General features: G+C 44.6%; 1 protein-coding gene across 1 annotated transcript in view; it reads right to left on the bottom strand.

Annotated features, from left to right (window-relative positions):
* Nucleotides 1-4,676: 4,676 nt before the first annotated feature.
* MFSD9 (major facilitator superfamily domain containing 9) overlaps nt 4,677-20,663 on the bottom strand; it is a 76,351-nt gene continuing 60,364 nt past the window's right edge. The window contains exons 5-6 of the mRNA XM_063953425.1: nt 6,778-6,987; nt 4,677-5,682 (exon numbers count right to left, since the gene is read on the bottom strand). Of these exons, the coding sequence (XP_063809495.1) occupies nt 4,895-5,682; nt 6,778-6,987 (998 nt within the window). The 3' untranslated portion in view covers nt 4,677-4,894. The remainder of the gene's footprint in view (nt 5,683-6,777; nt 6,988-20,663) is intronic.

The raw sequence follows: 20,663 nt of genomic DNA, 5'->3' as shown, positions 1-20,663 counted from the left end.
GTAGCCGCAGGCACCACAATAGGTTGGTTCAAGTGAAAAGCTGATACCACCTTCGGGAGAAACTGAGGACGAGTCCTCAACTCTGCCCTATTCATATGCAAAATCAGATAGGGGCTTTTACAGGACAAAGCAGCCAATTCTGACACACGTCTGGCCGAAGCCAGAGCCAACAACATAACCACTTTCCACGTGAGATATTTTAAATCCACAGTCTTAAGTGGCTCAAACCAATGTGATTTCAGAAACTCCAAAACCACATTGAGATCCCAAGGTGCCACTGGGGGCACAAAAGGAGGCTGAATATGCAGTACTCCCTTGACAAAAGTCTGAACTTCAGGCAGTGAAGCCAGTTCTTTCTGGAAGAAAATCGACAGGGCCGAGATCTGGACCTTAATGGACCCCAATTTGAGGCCCAACGTCACACCTGCTTGCAGGAAATGCAGGAATCGACCCAGTTGAAATTCCTCCGTTGGGGCCTTCTAGGCCTCACACCAAGCAACATATTTTCGCCAAATGCGGTGATAATGTTTTGCGGTGACATCCTTCCTGGCCTTGATCAGGGTAGGGATGACTTCCTCCGGAATGCCTTTTTCCTTTAGGATCCGGCGTTCAACCGCCATGCCGTCAAACGCAGCCGCGGTAAGTCTTGGAACAGACAGGGTCCCTGCTGCAGCAGGTCTTGTCTGAGCGGCAGAGGCCAAGGGTCCTCTGCAAGCATCTCTTGAAGCTCCGGGTACCAAGCTCTTCTTGGCCAATCCGGAGCCACGAGAATAGTTCTCACTCCTCGCTTTCTTATTATTCTCAGTACTTTGGGTATGAGAGGTAGAGGAGGAAACACATAAACCGACTGGTACACCCACGGTGTCACTAGAGCGTCCACAGCGATCGCCTGAGGGTCCCTTGACCTGGCGCAATATCTTTTTAGCTTTTTGTTGAGGCGGGACGCCATCATGTCCACCTGTGGTTTTTCCCAACGGTTTACCAGCATCTGGAAGACTTCTGGATGAAGTCCCCATTCTCCCGGGTGGAGGTCGTGCCTGCTGAGGAAGTCTGCTTCCCAGTTGTCCACTCCCGGAATGAACACTGCTGTCAGTGCTAACACATGATTCTCTGCCCATCGGAGAATCCTTGTGACTTCTGCCATTGCCCTCCTGCTTCTTGTGCCGCCCTGTCTGTTTACATAGGCGACCGCCGTGATGTTGTCTGATTGGATCAGTACCGGCCGGTTCTGAAGCAGGGGTCTTGCTTGGCTTAGGGCATTGTAAATGGCCCTTAGCTCCAGAATATTTATGTGAAGCGAAATCTCCTGATTTGACCACAGTCCTTGGAAATTTCTTCCCTGTGTGACTGCACCCCAGCCCCGAAGGCTGGCATCCGTGGTCACCAGGACCCAGTCCTGTATTCCGAATCTGCGGCCCTCTAGTAGATGAGCCCTCTGCAGCCACCACAGCAGCGACACCCTGGTTCTTGCCGACAGGTTTATCCACTGTTGCATCTGGAGATGGGACCCGGAGCATTTGTCCAACAGGTCCCACTGGAAAGTCCTTGCGTGGAACCTTCCGAATGGAATCGCCTCGTACGAAGCTACCATTTTTCCCAGGACTCATGCGCATTGATGTACCGACACCTGTCCCGGTTTTAGGATGTCTCTGACTAGAGATGACAACTCCTCTGCTTTTTCCACTGGAAGAAACACTCTTTTCTGGTCTGTGTCCAGAATCATTCCCAGGAACAGAAGACGTGTCGTCGGGACCAGCTGTGACTTTGGAATATTGAGAATCCAGCCGTGCTGTTGTAGCACTTCCCGAGAAAGCGCTATTCCCACTACCAACTGTTCCTTGGACCTCACCTTTATCAGGAGATCGTCCAAGTACGGGATAATTAAAACTCCCTTCTTGCGAAGGAGTATCATCATTTCGGCCATTACCTTGGTAAAGACCCTCGGTGCCGTGGACAAACCAAACGGCAGCGTCTGGAACTGATAGTGACAGTCCTGTACCACAAATCTGAGGTACTCCTGGTGAGGGGGGTAAATGGGGACATGGAGGTACGCATCCTTGATGTCCAGGGAGACCATGTAATCCCCCTCGTCCAGGCTCGCAATAACTGCCCTGAGCGATTCCATCTTGAACTTGAACCTTGATATAAGTGTTCAAGGATTTTAGATTTAAGATGGGTCTCACCGAACCGTTCGGTTTCGGTACCACAAACATTGTGGAATAGTAACCCTTTCCTTGCTGAAGGAGGGGTACTTTGACAATCACTTGCTGTGAATACAGTTTTTGAATAGCCACCAACACCGCCTCCCTGGCGGAGGGAGTTGCCGGTAAGGCAGATTTTAGGAAACGGCGGGGGGGGAGACGTCTCGAATTCCAGCTTGTACCCCTGAGATATTACTTGAAAAACCCAGGGATCCACTTGTGAGAGATCCCACTGAGCGCTGAAATTCCTGAGCCGGGCCCCCACCGTCCCCGGGTCCGCCTGAGCAGCCCCAGCGTCATGCTGCGGACTTACCGGACGCGGGGGAGGACTTCTGCTCTTGGGAACTAGCTGTGTATTGCAGCTTTTTTCCTCTACCTTTGCCTCTCGGCAGAAAGGATGAGCCTCTAGCCCTCTTGCTTTTCTGGGGCCGAAAGGACTGTACCTGATAATACGGTGCTTTCTTTTGCTGTGGGGCAGCCTGTGGCAAAAAGGTCGATTTCCCAGCAGTAGCTGTGGACACGAGGTCCGAAAGACCATCCCCAAACAGTTCCACCCCTTTATAGGGCAAAACTTCCATGTGCCGCTTAGAGTCGGCATCGCCAGACCATTGCCGAGTCCATAACCCCCTTCTGGCGGCAATGGACATAGCGCTTATTCTTGATGCCAGCCGGCAAATATCCCTCTGTGCATCACGCATGTATAAGACTGCATCTTTTATATGCTCAATCGTCAGCAAAATATTGTCCCTATCCATGGTATCAATATTATCCGACAGGGAATCTGACCACGCAGCAGCAGCACTGCACATCCAAGCTGATGCAATCGCTGGTCGCAATATAATGCCCGTGTGTGTGTAAATAGCTTTTAGGGTAGCTTCCTGCTTTCTATCAGCAGGTTCCTTCAGGGTGGCCGTATCCGGAGACGGTAGTGCCACCTTCTTTGATAAGCGTGTCAGTGCCTTATCTACCCTAGGGGGTGTTTTCCAACGTGACCTATCCTCTGGCGGAAAAGGGTACGCTGCTTAGAAAATGATCAATTTCTTATCGGGGGAAGTCCACGCTTCCTCACACACCTCATATCAATTTCTCAGATGCAGGAAAAACTACAGGTATTTTTTTTTTTTCTTCTCACCAAACATAATACCCTTTTTTTTGTGGTACCTGGGGTATTATCAGAAATGTGTAAAACATTTTTTATTGCCTCAATCATGTAACGGGTGAACCTATTGGAGGGTACACTAGTCTCATCATCGTCGACACTGGAGTCGGTATCCGTGTCGACGTCTGTATCTGTCACCTGAGGTAGCGGGCGTTTTAAAGCCCCTGATGACATGTGAGACGCTGGAACAGGCACAAGCTGTGTAGCCGGCTGTCCTATGTCGTCAAACCTTTTGTGCAAGGAGTTGACACTTTCACGCAATTCCTTTCATAAGTCCAACCACACAGGTGTCGACCCCGCAGGGGTTGACATAACATTTACAGGCATTTGCTCCGCCTCCACATAATTTTCCTCCTCATACATGTTCGACACAGTAGACACACAGGGAATGCTCTTACAGAGGACAGGACCCCACAAAGCCCTTTGGGGAGACAGAGGGAGAGTATGCCAGCACACACCAGAGCGCTATATATCACAGGGATATCACCTATAAAACGTGTTTTCCCCTTATAGCTGCATAATATATTTATACTGCGCATAATTTGTGCCCCCCCTCTCTTTTTAACCCTTTTCTGTAGTGCAGGACTGCAGGGGAGAGCCAGGGAGCGATCCCTCCAGCAGAGCTGTGAGGGAAAATGGCGCCAGTGTGCTGAGGGAGATGGCTCCGCCCCTTTTTCGGCGGGCTTTCTCCCGCTATTGTAAAAGTTCTGGCAGGGGTTAATAAACACCTATATAGCCCCTGGGGCTATATATGGTGCCAGTTCGCCAGCCAAGGTGTTAATATTGCTGCTCAGGGCGCCCCCCCCCAGCGCCCTGCACCCATCAGTGACCGCAGTGTGTGGTGTGCATGAGGAGCAAAGGCGCACAGCTGCAGTGCTGTGCGCTACCTTGGAGAAGACAGAAGTCTTCAGCCGCCGATTTTCCGGACCTTCTTGCTTCTGGCTCTGTAAGGGGGACGGCGGCGTGGCTCCGGACGACGAGGTCCGGTCCTGTGTTCGATCCCTCTGGAGCTAATGGTGTCCAGTAGCCTAAGAAGCCCAAGCTACCACCACTTAGGTAGGTTCGCTTCTTCTCCCCTTAGTCCCTCGATGCAGTGAGCCTGTTGCCAGTAGGTCTCACTGAAAATAAAAAACCTAACATATACTTTCTTCCTAGGAGCTCAGGAGAGCCCCTAGTGTGCATCCAGCTGGGCCGGGCACAGAAATCTAACTTAGGCTTGGAGGAGGGTCATATGGGGAGGAGCCAGTGCACACCAGGTAGACCTAAATCTTTCTTTAGAGTGCCCAGTCTCCTGCGGAGCCCGTCTATTCCCCATGGTCCTTACGGAGTACCCAGCATCCACTAGGACGTCAGAGAAACATATGCTAGGCGCAGCCGATTTGTCCGGGACCTGGGGCACAGAAAGGGTCCGTTTAGCATGACTGAAGCCACAGTGTATGAGGACACATCTGTATATTTAACGGTAGTGATTGCACATGCCTCAATTAAAGGATCTTCATATTTCTCCTCAGTTTTTTTTTCAGGAAGAAGTTTCTCATTCCCTTTTGTGTTTGCTGTGTGTTGAGCTATGATAATGTGATCTACTTTTGTACATCAGAAATATAGATGCTAATGCCAAAACAGCACCAAGCTGAGGCGGTCCACAAGGGCTATATTCTTGTGCAATTCCTGAGAAGAGGGGAACGAGTATGCGTCCCACCGATGTTACTGACTGTCCAACTCCTATAAGTGTACCACTTCCATGTTTCTCCCCCAATGAAAGTTCTAGGTCCACAATGCACGTCCTCCCTATATTTGTAGAAAAGGCTAAAAACGTTGAAGACAAAACAACTATCCACATTTTAGGTGCTACAGAATATAGCAGGATGGAAAAGAATGTGAGAACACTGGAATGTAACAACATTGTGTAAGTATTATATTGGTAAAGTCTAGCAAGAGGTCCCAGTGAAAAACCAGCCAAAGCTCCAAGGGTACTGCCGTAACTTATTAAATAGCCCGTCATCCGCGGAGTCATATGAAATCTTTCTTCCATAGCCAAGGCAAAGTTGCTGTAATACAGCATCACCGCAATTGCTGTTAGTAAACGAACCAAAAATATGTCCCACATCTGAGAAAAAGCCACATCTGTAACCTTCTTAAAAACTGAGACAATTTGTGCCCAAAATGTCTGTGCAAGTGGATTTGGATTGTTCCCACTGTCTTCCTGTGATGTGTGTAATCCAATACCAAGTGTTGATGCCAAATTATTCTGTAAACATACACTGCTGCTAGATAGTGTCACAGCACTCAACTTCTCAGTCTGTGGCATAATCCAAACTAGACCTGTAAATTGTAAATGAGGGAAACGAAAAACGAAAAGTTCAAATATTCACAGCACTCTTTTTCTCAGATGTTTCAATGATAATTGTACAAGATAGAAAATTAGTGAATGTAACGTCTGTGACACCGTAGCTCCAGTTTATCGCTAATATTACAGCGGCTCCAAGCAACAAGTTTGGGAAAAAAATATTGACTATAAATTACTCAGGGTCACATATTTGTTATCCAAATAAATTGCTTCAATTTAGATTAGACTGATATTTTTAAAGCCACTACCGCATTTGGCGGTCTCACAGTGTTAGGCCAGTGTTGCGGTATCTTGTCTTGTGAAGGCATGATTCGAGTGGCAACAACATCAAATCTGAGTTTCGGGAAGTAACTAAATACGGAGGGTGTGTACCACTAATTTACTATGCACTGCACACAAACAATACACTGCTTACTTACATGATTAGGTGGAGAACCCTTTTAAAAAGGGTGTAGTATGGCTGACCGGAGGTCAGCTTACCAACGTCGGGATCCCGGTAGCATACCGACGCCGGGATTCTGGCGGGGAGGGGCGAGTGCAGCGAGCCCCTTGCGGGCTCGCTGCACTCACCACGCTGCGGGCTCGGTGGCGACCTGCGGTCACCACGGGTTCTATTTCCACTCTATGGGTGTCGTGGACACCGACGAGTGGAAATAGTCCCTGTTGGTCGGCATGCCGACCATCGGGATAGTGAGGGGTCGGGATGGTGGAGGAGGTCATGTGACTGTCGGTCTCCCGACCGCCGGTCACATGAATACCACCCTTTAAAAAGGACCTCTATGTTTATGAACAATATAAAAAGTATTGTATCTTATTGCAGAGTAGTGCTCTGCATACAAGAGCAGGTATTTTAAAGCAGTCATAGGGGAGACAGAGGCAGGGAAGTGTACAAATACTATGACAGGAGAAAGTCAAAATTAAAACATACAAATTTAAAACTACACAGACCTGTTATACTGCAGTAATTAGCCTACTTTAAAATAAAGTTAAATATACAATCAAGCTATATGACCTAAATAATATACTACAAAACTATTCAGCATATTGGTTTATAGTGTTATGTTACATACCTGCATTTATTATGAAAATACCAGTGCAGAGGAAAGAGGTAATATAAAAACCGCCATGTAACTCTGTAAGGTAACCACCAACAACAGGCCCCAGGATAAACCCCATGCTGGAAGCTGCATTGAACCTTCCCATTACATGGGGGCGCTCTTTTTCAGATACAAGGTCTGAGAGGAATGCTTTTGAAATGGAGAGCGAATGTTTAAAAACTCCTGTTAGGGTGGAAACATAAAAAAAAAAAAAAAAAATTTTTTTTTTTTTACAAAACTGAAACATCAAATGAACTCATACTTTACTGGGAGTAGAAAATATGTATCTTCTTTTTATGTGTCTAGCCCAGTGATAAGAACACAGGTACCTAATGGACATGTTTATGTGGCTGTTAGAGGTGCATTGTACACTGCCCCACACATACTGTATACCATACAATAGTGCCCCCAGTTCACATTATGCCCCACAGTAGTGCCCCACGTTGTAATGTCACATAACAAGTCACACTGCTGTATGATACATCCCTTTATTGGATACATTTGAACAGTGTCATAAATCCCAAAATTGTAACCAACTCAGGGAACTGCAGGAGTGAGATACATTGCTGGGAACTCTTAAAAAACAATTTATCACAGTGCTCCTAATATTTTATCAAATTAATTTCATAAAGCAAAAAACATGTCTATGCCATTAGTAAAAGCTTTACTGTATATAATTCATAAGACACAACAAAAGACTGGGAAATATGTATTACTAAAATATATTTATTTAATCATATTAAGCAAAGTAACCATGTTAATAAAATTCAGTTAAAAGAAATTGCATTTGGGAGACAAGTATCCAACGATAGAATTAGCTGTAAGGAATAAATACAAAACAAACCAGCTAGTAAAAAACAAAAATAAAAAGGAAGGTTTAGTATTTCCTAATTGTACACTGAGAAAATATAGAAATGTAATATAACATAATATACTTGCCTAGTACAGGACTGTAGGAATATACAGTACTGTGCAAATGTTTTAGGCAGGTGTGGAAAAAATGCTGCAAAGAAAGAATGCATTCAACAATATAAGTGTTATTAGTTTATTTTTATCAATTAACAAAATGGCAAGTGAACGAACAAGAGAAATTTAAATCAAATCAATATTTGGTGTGACCACCCTTTGACTTCACAACAGCATCAGCATCTGCAGCAGGACAATGACCCCAAACATACAGCCAATGTAATTAAGAATTATCTTCAGCCTATCTTCTTGGTATGACTTGTCTACTGTTATATTTCTGTGATCTTCTCAATAAAATGTGTTTTTAAAAAAAAACAACAAAAAAACAACAACACTATCTTCAGCATAAAGAATAAGGGATGAGCCTTGATCTAAACATTGCCGAGTCTGTCTGGGATTACATGAAGACAGAAGGATTTGAGCAAACCTACATCCACAGAAGATCTGAGGTTAGTTCTCCAAGATCTTTGGAACAAACTCCCTGCCGAGTTCCTTCAAAAACTGTGTGCAAGTGTATTTCAAAGAATTAATGCTGTTTTGAAGGCTAAGGGTTGTCACACCAAATATTGATTTGATTTAGATTTCTCTTCTGTTCTTTCACTTTGTATTTTGTTCATTGCTAAAAATAAACTATTAAAACTTCTATTTTTGAAAGCATTCTTACTTTGAAGCTTTATTTCCACACCTGCCTTAAACTTTTGCACAGTACTGAGTCTCCCATGCTGGCTTCAATAAACTCATGGGCACCAATATTTTTTTTTTTTTTTAATTATACAATTTTTATTTTGTTGTTGTACAAAGGTAAGGAAAATTATACATACAAACAGAGGATACATCGTCATTTATGTACAGAACAGAATTCCAATCAGACATAGTCTCTTAACATGACAAACAATTCCACTTATTGTGCATTGAGATAAAAACATATAATGATAACTATGGTGTAGAGTGGAATATAAAATGTGGATTCAATTAAAATTATCCACATAAAACTGAGACGATGTTGGTAACTAGGGTTTATTAAAGAAAGATGATAGACAAAAGAGAAATAGGAAAAATGAAAGAGAAATAGGAAAAATAAAAGAAATTGTTGAATAAGACGAATACGGGTAGAGGAGGTGGGAGGGGGGAGAAGGAGGGTCCAATCATTGTCTTCAGGAGAGGATCATAATGGTTTGTAATCACATAAACATAAGCAGTTTCAATTGTATAACGTCATGTAGTGGAATTAGGAGTTTGCAATGGTACGTAAATGGTGCCAATCAGTATTTTCGTAAACTTTCATAATTCTGTCTTGAGTGGGCGAGTCTAAAGAAAGTATGAGTGGGGACCATTTGGAATAGAATCGATCAACATGTTTATCTATGTCGGGGAATGTGCTATTTCTATCAAAATATAGCAATTGTAGGAGTTTTAACTTTAATTCTTGTAGAGAGGGAGATGATGAAGAGATCCAATGGGTGAGAATGATTTTCTTTGCAAGAGTCACGATGGTGGTCAGAAGCGGAATATATGGAGAGATATCGCTGTTGGGAAGCCAATTTTTAAAATTTGCACATATACATGCTAATGGGTCAGGGAAAATACGTGTAGTGAATAAAGAGTTTAGGTAGACAATTATTTTATTCCAAAAGCGTTTTATTTTCCCGCATTCCCAGAAGCAGTGGAAAAAATTAGCGTGAGAGCTACGACATTTAAAACAGGAGCCTGGTGAGTTTGGAACCATATGACTTCTTTGAGCAGGGGAAATATAGGCTCTGTGTAAAGTTCTCCAGTGAACTTCCTGTAGGTAAGAGGATTTCAAGAATTTCATGGTGCTAGAGCTATGTGCAAAAAGAATCGGGGGGGAGTCAATGTCTGGGATGTCATTTCGCCAAGTTAGAGCCAGTGTTTGCCAAGTATTAGTATTGGAAGTTGGTAATAATAGGGTATAAATATATTTTATATAGTAGGGGGAAGAATGTAATAGGCGAAGCAGGGAGTTAATAGGATCAGGAGAGTTTTGATATCTAGTTTTGGGATCTAGGGAATGGACATAATGTCGCGACTGTAGGTACATGTAGAAATTAGAGGTATGTAGGGAAAATTGCGTTTGAAGAGTAGAGAAAGGTATTATCTGGCCTCCTGGATCGAAAACCTGGGAGGTAAGGGAAAGGCCCTTATTTTTCCATGTGTGGAAAATTGGATTGGATAATGAAGGATGGAATGAGGGATTGCCCCAGAGTGTATTATAGGGAGAAGAAGTCGCATGTCTCGTTAATTTTTTATTGATAGTAATCCAAGTTGAGTAAGTGTCGTGAAACATGATATGGTGCAATATACTAGAAGGAATATCAGATTTATTGGAGTGAAGAAGGGCACTTGGAGAATATGGACTGAAAAGGGCAGTATCTAGTGAAGATGAAGTATAAGTGGATTTAGAGAGAAGCCAATCTGAAATATATCTGAAATGAATCGCTAAAGTATATAATTTCAGGTTTGGAAGGGACATCCCTCCATGAGATTTGTGAGATTGTAGTTTTTGGAAAGCAATTCGAGGGCGTTTATTTTGCCATATAAATCGAGAGGTAATTTGGTTAAAGCGTTTCAAGTCAGATACAGAGAGGCTAATAGGAAGCATTTGTAGTAAATAAAATATCTTAGGAAAAATTATACTTTTAACTACCGCTATTCTTCCAATGATAGATAGTGGGAGATTTAGCCATGAGTCAAATAGTGAGGAGATTTTGATGAGAGACGGAGTAAAATTCAGTTTATATAAGGAGGAGAGATCAGAGGGGATATGTAAGCCCAAATATTTAATTTCCGTTTTGAGTATAGGAGAGAGAAGAGGGGATGTGGGATGAAGAGTTAAAGTAGTGGGGCCTTCAAGTTGTAGGATTTCAGATTTAGACATATTTATTTTGAATCCTGCTTGGGAGCCAAAATTATTTATTAATGAAAATAAATTAGGTAAAGAAGAAGAGGGATTAGATAGGAAAATTAATAGGTCATCTGCATATAGCGCAAGCTTTAATGGGATATTACCGATTTGGATCCCGTGAATATTAGGGGAATTTCTAATAGAGATTGCCAATGGTTCAATAGCAATGGCGAAGAGTAGTGGGGAAAGGGGGCATCCCTGACGGGTGCCTCGAGAAATTGCGAAAGGAGTAGATAAGTGGCCATTACAATAGAGCTGCGAGGATGGAGAGGAGTAAATGGATTGGATAACCGAAATGAAGGATGAAGGAAAACCAAAAAGTCTCATGGAACTGAAAAGGTGTGGCCATTCTATAAGGTCAAACGCCTTTTCTGCGTCTAGAGCTAAAACGATATTATTTGTTAAAGTAGGATGAAGTTTTAAATGTTGGATTATCGAGAGGACTTTGCGGACATTAGTTACAGAGTGACGGCCCCATATAAACCCGGTTTGGTCTGGATGGATTATGTGAGGGAGAGAGAGTTTTAAACAGTTGGCTAAGATTTTTGTAAAAATTTTATAATCGGAATTTAATAGTGAAATTGGGCGATAGGAACTAGGGATGGAAGAGTCTCGACCAGGCTTCAAAAGAACTCTGATTGTAGCGCTATTAAAATATAGAGGGATGGATTTCGATCTAATTATTGAGTTGAGTAATGCCAGAAGATGTTTGTCTATTTTATCAATCAAGAGTTTATAAAACTCATTTGAAAAACCGTCTGGGCCTGGAGCTTTGTTATGTTTCAAGTGAGTAATAGCTGAGCGAACTTCTTCTAATGTGATAGGTTCATCTAGGGAATCAAGAAAAGTAGACGGTACTTGGGGTAAAAGGGGGAAAGACCAAGATTGGGGGGGCTTATCAGTGGGGGGAGAAGGATTGGAATATAATGTTTCATAAAATGACTTCATGAGAGATGTGATGGCTTGGGGGTCGTTAGTTAAGGACCCATCAGGGAGTTTTAGAGGATGAACTAACATGGGGGGAGAGGTACCTTTCAGCATGTTTGTGAGGAGTTTCCCTGTTTTATTTCCAAATTTGTGGAACCGGTAGTCGACTTTATATTTATATTTATCACCCGTCTGAGAGAGAAATTCGTTAAACTGGAGTTTTATTGTTAAATACGAGGATTTATTAGACGGGGAGGGGTGGGATTTAAATACTTGGAAGGCAGTGGAAAGAGCACGTTGCATTTCTAGGTAAGATTTGGTATGATTTTTCTTTAAAGCAGAGGAGTATGAAATAATATTGCCCCGAAGGACTGATTTGGCTGTTTGCCAAAATAAAGAGGGGTCTAATTCTGAGTGTTGTTCATTTAAGAAGAAAAAGGTATCCCAAGATGCCTGCAGGAAGTCACAAAATTTTTTGGAGTTAGAAAGGTGAGAGGGGAATTTCCATTGGGGGGGAAGAGACTGAGGGGGACGTAGAGTGAGGGAAAACCAAATCAAGGCGTGATCAGAGATAATAATGGGTTCGATGGTTGGATCGGTGACTGAGGGAAAAAGCTTTTGGGTGATAAACGCATAATCAATTCTAGAAAATGTATCATGGGCAGAGGAATGGCAGGAAAACTCCCTTTCTATGGGATTTAGAGCACGCCAAATATCAATTAGCTGCAAGGCTTCAGAAAAGGCAGGAATACCAAGTTTAGGGAGGCGTTGGGGAGTTCTAGAAGTGTTAGAGCGGTCTAAATAATTAGAAGACACTAAGTTGAAGTCTCCACATACAATGAGGTTATCATTAGAAAATGGGGTTAGTTTGGCTATTAACATCTGAAAAAAGGATCTTTTGTACGTAGTGGGAGCGTAAACATTACAGAGGACTAATCTAAATGACTCAATAGAGAGACTGACAATTAAATAACGGCCGTTGGGGTCAATGTCAGTGGATAGTAGTATGATATTAAGATTACGTTTTGCTAGAAGGACAACCCCTCTAGATTTAGAATTGTATGGGGCTGCAGCTATTAGGCACCAATGTGACATCTGTAATTTCATGGATTCCTGGAGAGTCAAATGAGATTCTTGCAAAAATGCAACATTGATGTTCATTTTGGATAAATACATGAGGATCCTGCGACGTTTAGACGGGGAGTTAATTCCACCTACATTCAGGGTGCCAATCTTTAGGTTAGACATTTAAATAACCAGGAGAGGTAAAAGAATATAAAGATCAACCGTGTGTCAAATGATTGGATTCGAAGAAGGGAGTCGGGCTTGGGGATAGGGGGGGGAGGAGCATGGGGAAAAAACAAATACATACAAATAAAATTGGTTAACGTTTGGCATGCAAACAAACTTCCGGGCCAAAAATTCACAATAGTAACTAAAATTATTCCAAACATTACTACTATTCCGGATTAACGCTCCAGATGATATCCCGACTCTGGCATCTGGGAAAAAATTACTCTATATAGTATGGTAGGGCTATTCTAAGAAAAGAAACGGTATGCATAGGATATATAAAAATACACATCAATATTAAATGATGACTGCCAATAAACATAAGTGTTGTGATAGTCAGTAGTAGATTATTAGATGGTCTGCGAGTGAGGCTCAATGTTGGTGACGGTTGTTCGTTAATATGAATTACAAGAAAATATAATGGTTCTAAAACCAAGGAGGGGACTGACCATCAAGCTGAGAATTAACATAAAATTTAAAGCATAGTAAATCTGCATTAGGTGAAGTGAGATAGATAGAAACGAACAGAGGGAGTAGCCCTCAATAAAACAGCATTATAATATAAACCTTAAGATCAGGTATTAGGGGATGAGGCGGCATCAGCGATGTCATCCTGGTCCTCTGTAGACCCTTCTTGGAGGTATGAAGTTGCGTCTTCTGGAGTGGAGAAATCCAGGTGTTTATCTCCATCGTATATCCGAAGTTTCGCTGGGTAGAGTAAGGAGAATTTACGCTTGGAGGATACCAACCTAGAACAGATTGGGTTGAAGGCTTTCCTTGCTCTTGATAACTCGGCGGAAAAGTCTTGGAATATGAGAAGGCGATTATTCTCCCATTGTAAGGGCCGGGTTTTCCTAGACGCAGTCCATATGGCAACCTTGTGGAGATAGTTGAGGCATCTGAAAAGAGTCACCCTGGGACGTCCTTCTGCGGATCGAGGCGGAGGACCAACACGGTGTACGCGTTCAATTACTAGATCTTTGCATGATTCGGTAATACCAAGAAGTGAAGGGAGTGTTACCTGTACAAAGTGAGATAATTCATCTCCTTTTACCGATTCTGGCAGCCCTACCAGCCTAATATTATTCCGTCTGGACCTGTTTTCTGCGTCGTCTAGCTTCATCCACAGCTGGTAATTCTCTTTTTCAAGACGTTTAACACAGCCCTGAACATCAGCCATATCATGACAAAGCCCCCCAATTCTATTCTCATTAACAGAGACTTTATGCGAGAGGTGTTGCAATTGGAGTGAGATATCTGAGACTGCTTTTGACAGCAATGGAGAGATAGCTTGGGTTATGGCTTCGGTTAGGTCAGCGTATGTGATAGGAGAATCAGGAGATCGGCTATTAGAAGTCTTGCGTGAAGGAGATTGAGACGCAATTAATTTTTTGGGGGCTGGAGATGAGGGAGGGGTAGTAATGCCAGGAGCCATGGCAGTGTTAGCTCTCCGCTTTTCTTGTCTGACCGGGATGGAGGAAGGAATTGCTGTGGCTGCAGGGATGGGGGAAAGGAAACGGTCCATTGACAAATGGGGGTAAGGAAGGATCAGATAATAAATCTCCCTGTCGGTGAAATAAGTACAGGCTGGGCGTCGTGTGAAGAAGGATTGTTCTGGTATAATGAAGTGAGGCGTCTGTGAGCTGCAAGGACTGGGCTTGTAGTTAAATCCTGAGGATGACCATCATTTAGATTGATAAATAGTGCTCTGCAATGCAAATCATGCCTTGTTTCATCCACTGGTGTGAGCTGTGAGATTGAGCAGCCGTGAGACTCTGGAATAATGTGAACAAAATAAGCTAGGAATGGCTTAAGCTAAGAATAGCACTTGGTGTGGTGCTATAGTATTTGATTGTCAGGCAGGGAGATCCCAGCTGTAGTGTGGAGGGACAGTGTAGCAGTTATTACCGTGCTGCGGTTGCTATGGTTACCAATCCTGCTCGTGGAACGGGTAAATGTTTCTCTATGAAGAGATCTGCTGGCGGTGTTCTCCGTAAGTACAGGAGCTGGGAGCACCACAGACCGATGCGTTCAACCCGCGACTCTGCACTGTCTAAGGCGGGCTCCGCCGCCAAGCGCCGAGCGGCGAGCGTCTGTTGAAGTCACAGAGCGGCTCGCCGGAGGTATCAGAAGTCGGCGGGGATTCGCGGGGTGAGACCGCCTAAGCTGTGGGGAAAGTTGAAGCCCTTGGAGACTGACTGTGCAGTCGTTATAACGATGCCTGGAGTCAGGATTCACCGGAGCTCTGCTGTGTAGCGTCCTCACAGCATGAGACCGGAACCGGAAGTCCGCACCAATATTTTTTTAAAAGGAGAGTTGATTCTTTCAAATGATGTGGCCCATTAGTGCTTATTGCCAGGTCATCATCTTTGATCAACCCTATAATAATAGACCTGGTACATATGGGGGGTAATTCAGATCGCTAGAGTGCGTTTTTTGCATCCCTGCATTCAGATAGTCACCGCCTACAGGGGGTGGGTATTGTGTGTGTGCAGGGGTGCGATTGCTTGTGCTGGAGAGCTGCACAACCAGCAGTTTGCGTTGTCTCTGCACGGGCCCAGGACATACTCAGCCGCTGCGATGATCGGAACCGGAGCTGAGGTCAGAAATCATCCCACAAAACGGCGGGTTCTTCCTACGTTTTTCCGGACACTCCCTAGAAACGGTCAGTTGCCACCCATGCCCTCTTCCTGTCAATCTCCTTGCGATCGCCGGTGCGTTTGGAATTTTTGCACCACCCGTCGCTGACCAGCGATCCGCATTGCTGCGGTCTGTCGCGCCTGCGCATTGCAGTGCATGCGCAGTTCAGACCTGATCGCAGCCTGTGAGAAAACGCACAGCAGCGATCAGGTCTGAATCAGCCCAATGGTCAGGACACTAAACATGTACGATTGTGCCCATCATAGCACCTACAAACGCAGGGTCACCCTCGTTTGAGAGATGGGATTTGTCTTTTTCAAGTGCAGATTGAATAATAAAAGCCAAGAAATATAATACAGATTTTTGGTGATTTGGAAAGGTGGACTAATGCCAAAGCAAGAGCTGCAAAGCATTTTGGGACGAACTTGGACTCCACTAGATCCCGCCCAAGATATGATTTGGTGATTTTGCTGCATAACTACGATATTAATGCTGTGATGGGGCCATCCCAAAAAGTGCCAAAAAAGGCTCTGCAGCATAGGGGATAAAGTGTTATTATCATTTATATTCAGTCAAACTGTTTTTAATACAATAAAAATAGTTTTTCTTTTATGCTTGTTTTTGATATAAGGAAATGGTATAATGTCCCTGTGTAGTGCTCTTTTTTATGTTTTGATATACAGATGTGTCCACTTACATCTAGCCTCCCTGCACGTTAAACAGCTCTCCTAGTCACGCCATAACGTGTCATGGCTTGGTAGCACCAAGCGTCTTTATGTGCGACTTTTTCCATTAAAATGCATCATAATTGCTAAACAATGTGAATTTGACGCGTAAACAGCTTACGCTGATTAAAATGATATGTGGTATGCCTATATTCTGTGTATCTGCATACAAAATGGTACGTTACACTGTTTACCTAGAAAACACATATGCAGTTACAGCCGCAGACACACAAAGAATATAGGCATGCTGCTACACATGTTGTTATGTTACAGCCTTATTCCAAACTGCTACACATTTTGTTATGTTACAGCCTTATTCCAAACTGGAATAAATAAAAAAAATCCCTCCAAATTAAACACACAATACCCCATAATGACAACGTAACGAGATTTTTGCTAATTTATAAAAAATAAAAAACTAAGAAAAATAGGATTTTAAATACCTACCGGTAAATCCTTTTCTCGTAGTCCATAAGGGATATTGGGGACAGATTAGAGATGGGTATAGACGGGGTTCAAATTTCTTCCATTGGGTGTGCTGGCTCCTCCCCTCTATGCCCCCTCCTACAGGCAGTTACAGGTAAAACAATGCCCAAAGGAGAAATTACATAATTGAGAGAAGGAACACAACGAGAAGTGTGGCGAGATTTACACACGAGCACACCCTAACACAACTGGCAACATAAACAACAGCGGCTGAACATGTAACATCTAACAGAGAACCTGCAGAAAGTCACCGCACAGATGCAGGCGACCAATATCCTATTTTCTCTAGCATCCATAAGGTTATATTGGGGACACATTAGTACGATGGGGATGTCCCAAAGCTTCCAGAACGTGCAGGAACGTGCAGAGACATCTGCAGCACCGTCTGCCCAAACTGGGTATCCTCTTTGGCCAGGGTATCAAACTTGTAGAAGTTCACAAAGGTGTTCTTCCCCGACCAGGTAGCGGCCCGACACAGTTGCAAGGCCGAAACTCCACGGGCAGTTGCCCAGGAAGAGCCCACCGATCTTGTAGTGTGGGCTTTTAGAGACTTAGGAGCAGGTAAGGCTGCCGATATATAGGCCTGTTGGATAGTAAGTCGAATCCAACGAGCAATGGACTGCTTGGAAGCAGGGCAACCCGTTTACTGCGCATCAAAGAGCACAAACAAGGAATACGTTTTCCTGATCCGAGCTGTACGCTTGACGTAGATCTTCAAGGCACGCACGCATAGCATCCAATGTCTCCGGAGGAGCAGAAGCGTCAGAACAGGACAGAATAGGTTGATGCAGACGAAACGCCAAAACAACCTTCGGCAGGAACTACTGTCTAGTCCGGAGCTCCGCTCTGTCCTCGTAAAAGACCAAGTACAGACTTGTATACGATAAGGCCCCCAATTCTGAGACATGTCTAGCCGAAGCCAGGGCCAGTAACATCACCGTCTTCCACGTGAGGTACTTGTCTACTACCGTCATCAGAGGTTCAAACCAGGAGGACTGTAGAAATTTCAACACTACATCCAAATTCCAGGGTGCTGTAGGCGGCACAAAGGGAGGTTGTATATGGAATACTCCTTGCAAGAAGGTCTGAACTTCTGGCAACCCTGCCAATTTCTTCTGAAAGAAAATGGAGAGAGCTGAAATCTGGACCTTAATGAACCCAGACGTAAGCCCTTATCCACACTAGCCTGCAGGAAACGTCCCAAGTGAAACACTGCAGGCAGATACGTGCGTTCCTTGCACCAAGAGACATATCTCCTCAAGATATGAAGATAGTGTTTTGACGTCACAGGTTTCCTGGCCGGAACCATGGTTGCAATACCCTTCTTGGAAAGGCCCTTTTGAGCTAGGATGTTCTGCTCAACCTCCATGCCGTCAAATGAAGATGCCGTAAGTCCGGGTAGACGAACGGTCCTTTTTGAAGAAGATCTCTTCTGAGTGGTAGAGGCCAAGGGTCTTCGACGGACATGTCCAGAAGATCCGTGTACCATGCTCTCCGGGGCAATCAGGGGCAAGCAGAATTGCTTGTAATTCTTGATGCCGGATGCTCTTGACCAACTTCGGGATCAACGGAATTGGAGGAAATATGTAGACCAGCCAGTAAGGCCAAGGCGACATCAGTGCATCCACTGCGCACGCCTGAGGGTCTCTGGTTCGCGAGCAATAGGAGCAAAGTTTCTTGTTGAGGCCAGACGCCATCAAGTCGATCTGGGGGCAACCCCACCGGTCGATGATCAGCTGAAACACTTGAGGATGTAGGCTCCACTCTCCTGGGTGGAGATCGTGGCGACTCAGAAAGTCCGCTTCCCAGTTGTCTACTCCTGGAATGAAGATTGTGGACAATACCATTCCATTTCATTCTACCCATAGGAGTATTCTTGATACTTCTCTCATACAGGCCCTGCTTTTTGTCCCTCTTTGTCGATTGATGTACGCCACAGCCGTGGCGTTGTCCAACTGTACCTGGATTGCTTGATCCAAGAGAAGGGGAGCCTGAATCAGGGCATTGTAGATAGCCCGAAGTTCCAGGACGTTGATCGAAATTAGGGCCTCTTGGGCAGACCACCTTCCTTGGAACTGTACACCTTGGGTGACAGCTCCCCATCCTCACATCGGTCGTGAGGAGAATCCAATCCTGAATTCCGAAGCGTTGACCTTCTTGGTGATTGGAAGACTGAAGCGAGTGAAATCCTGGCCCGGGGTGACAGTTGAATCATCCGGTGCATCTGAAGATGGGAACCAGACCACTTGTTCAGTATGTCCAGTTGAAAGGTATCTGGTATGGAACCATCATACTGAATGGCCTCATACGAGGCTACCATCTTTCCCAATAATCTTATGCAAAGATGAATGGAAACCAGAGTCGGTCGGAGAACCATGCGAACCATTTCCTGGAGAGTTCTCACTTTGTCCTCTGGGAGGAACACTTTCTGCACTACAGTATCCAGTAGCATTCCCAGAAACAGGAGCCGCTGAGATGGCTCCAGGTGGGACTTCTGTAGATTGAGGATCCACCAGTGGTGTGACAGAAGGTGTATAGTGCGATCTATATGGAGCAGTAGGAGCTCAATGGAACTCGCCTTTATCAGGAGATTGTCCAGGAAAGGGACCACATTGACCCCCTGGACCCTGAGCTGGAACATAATTTCCGCCATCACCTTCGTGAACACTCTCGGAGCTGTAGACAAGCCAAACGGTAATGCCTGGAACTGGTAGTGATCGTTCAGCAGGGCAAATCTCAGATAGGCCTGATGGGGAGGCCAAATTGGGATATGAAGGTAGGTGTCCTTGATATCCAAGGACACTAGGAATTCCTGACGTTCCAGGCCTGCGATCACTGCTCTCAAAGATTCCATCTTGAAGTTGAAAACCTTTAGGTAAGGATCCAAAGACTTCAGGTTCAAAATCGGCCTCACAGACCCGTCTGGTTTTGGCACAACGAACAGACTGGAGTAGTAATCTTTCCCTTGCTGTTGCAGGGGAACTGGAACAATGACTTTGGACCGGACCAACTTTATGATGGCCTGTAGTAGCGTAACACGCATATTTTCCAAAGCTGATAAGCTTGATTTGAAAAATCATTGGGGAGGAGCACCAACGAACTCCAGCTTGTACTCCTGAGAAATAAGTTCCCTTACCCAGGCGTCCTGGCAGGAACTTACCCAGATGTGGCTGAAGTGACGTAGCCAGGCTCCCACCTCGAGATCCTCCCGGGGTGGGTGGGCACCGTCATGGTGAGGTCTTTGCAGAAGCTGAACTGGTGCTCTGTTCTTGAGAGCCGGCAATGGCTGGTTTCTTAGGTTTACCCCTGGTGCCTCTAGCTGCATTTGATGCACCTCTGGCCCTAGATCGAAATCTGGTGGACTTAAAGGACGGAGTAGACGGTCTTGCGTAGGTACATCTAGCAGGCGGAGCCCCCGAAGGAAGAAACACGGATTTGCCAGCAGTAGCTTTGGAGATCCATGTTTCTAATTCGCCTCCGAAAAGTAATTCACCTGAAAAGGGAAGAGATTCCACATTGCGTTTGGAGTCTGCATCTGCAATCCACTGAAGTAACCATATGGCTCTGCGTGCTGACACGGCCATAGCAGTAGCCCTAGCATTAATATTGCCAATCTCTTTTAGGGAGTCATAAAGGACTCTTGCCGTGTCCTGAATGTGTTTTAGGAAAGTCACTGTAGTAACTAGGGTCATGTCACCCGAAAGACCCTCCTGAATTTGAGTAGCCCAGGAGTGAATTGCATGTGTCATCCAACAACCTGCAATAACCGGTCTTTGAGATACGCCTACAGCAAAGTAGATGGATTTCAGTGTAGCTTCAATTTTCCTATCCCCCGAGTCTTTTACCGTAAAGGAGCCCGGAGCTGGGAGTACAGCCTTCTTAGAGAGGCGTGAGACTGA

The sequence above is a fragment of the Pseudophryne corroboree genome, chromosome 2 (assembly GCF_028390025.1).
Source record: "Pseudophryne corroboree isolate aPseCor3 chromosome 2, aPseCor3.hap2, whole genome shotgun sequence".
NCBI lineage: Eukaryota > Metazoa > Chordata > Amphibia > Anura > Myobatrachidae > Pseudophryne > Pseudophryne corroboree.
Note: the sequence above shows the minus strand (reverse complement) of the source record. Positions and strands in the feature narration are given on the sequence as shown.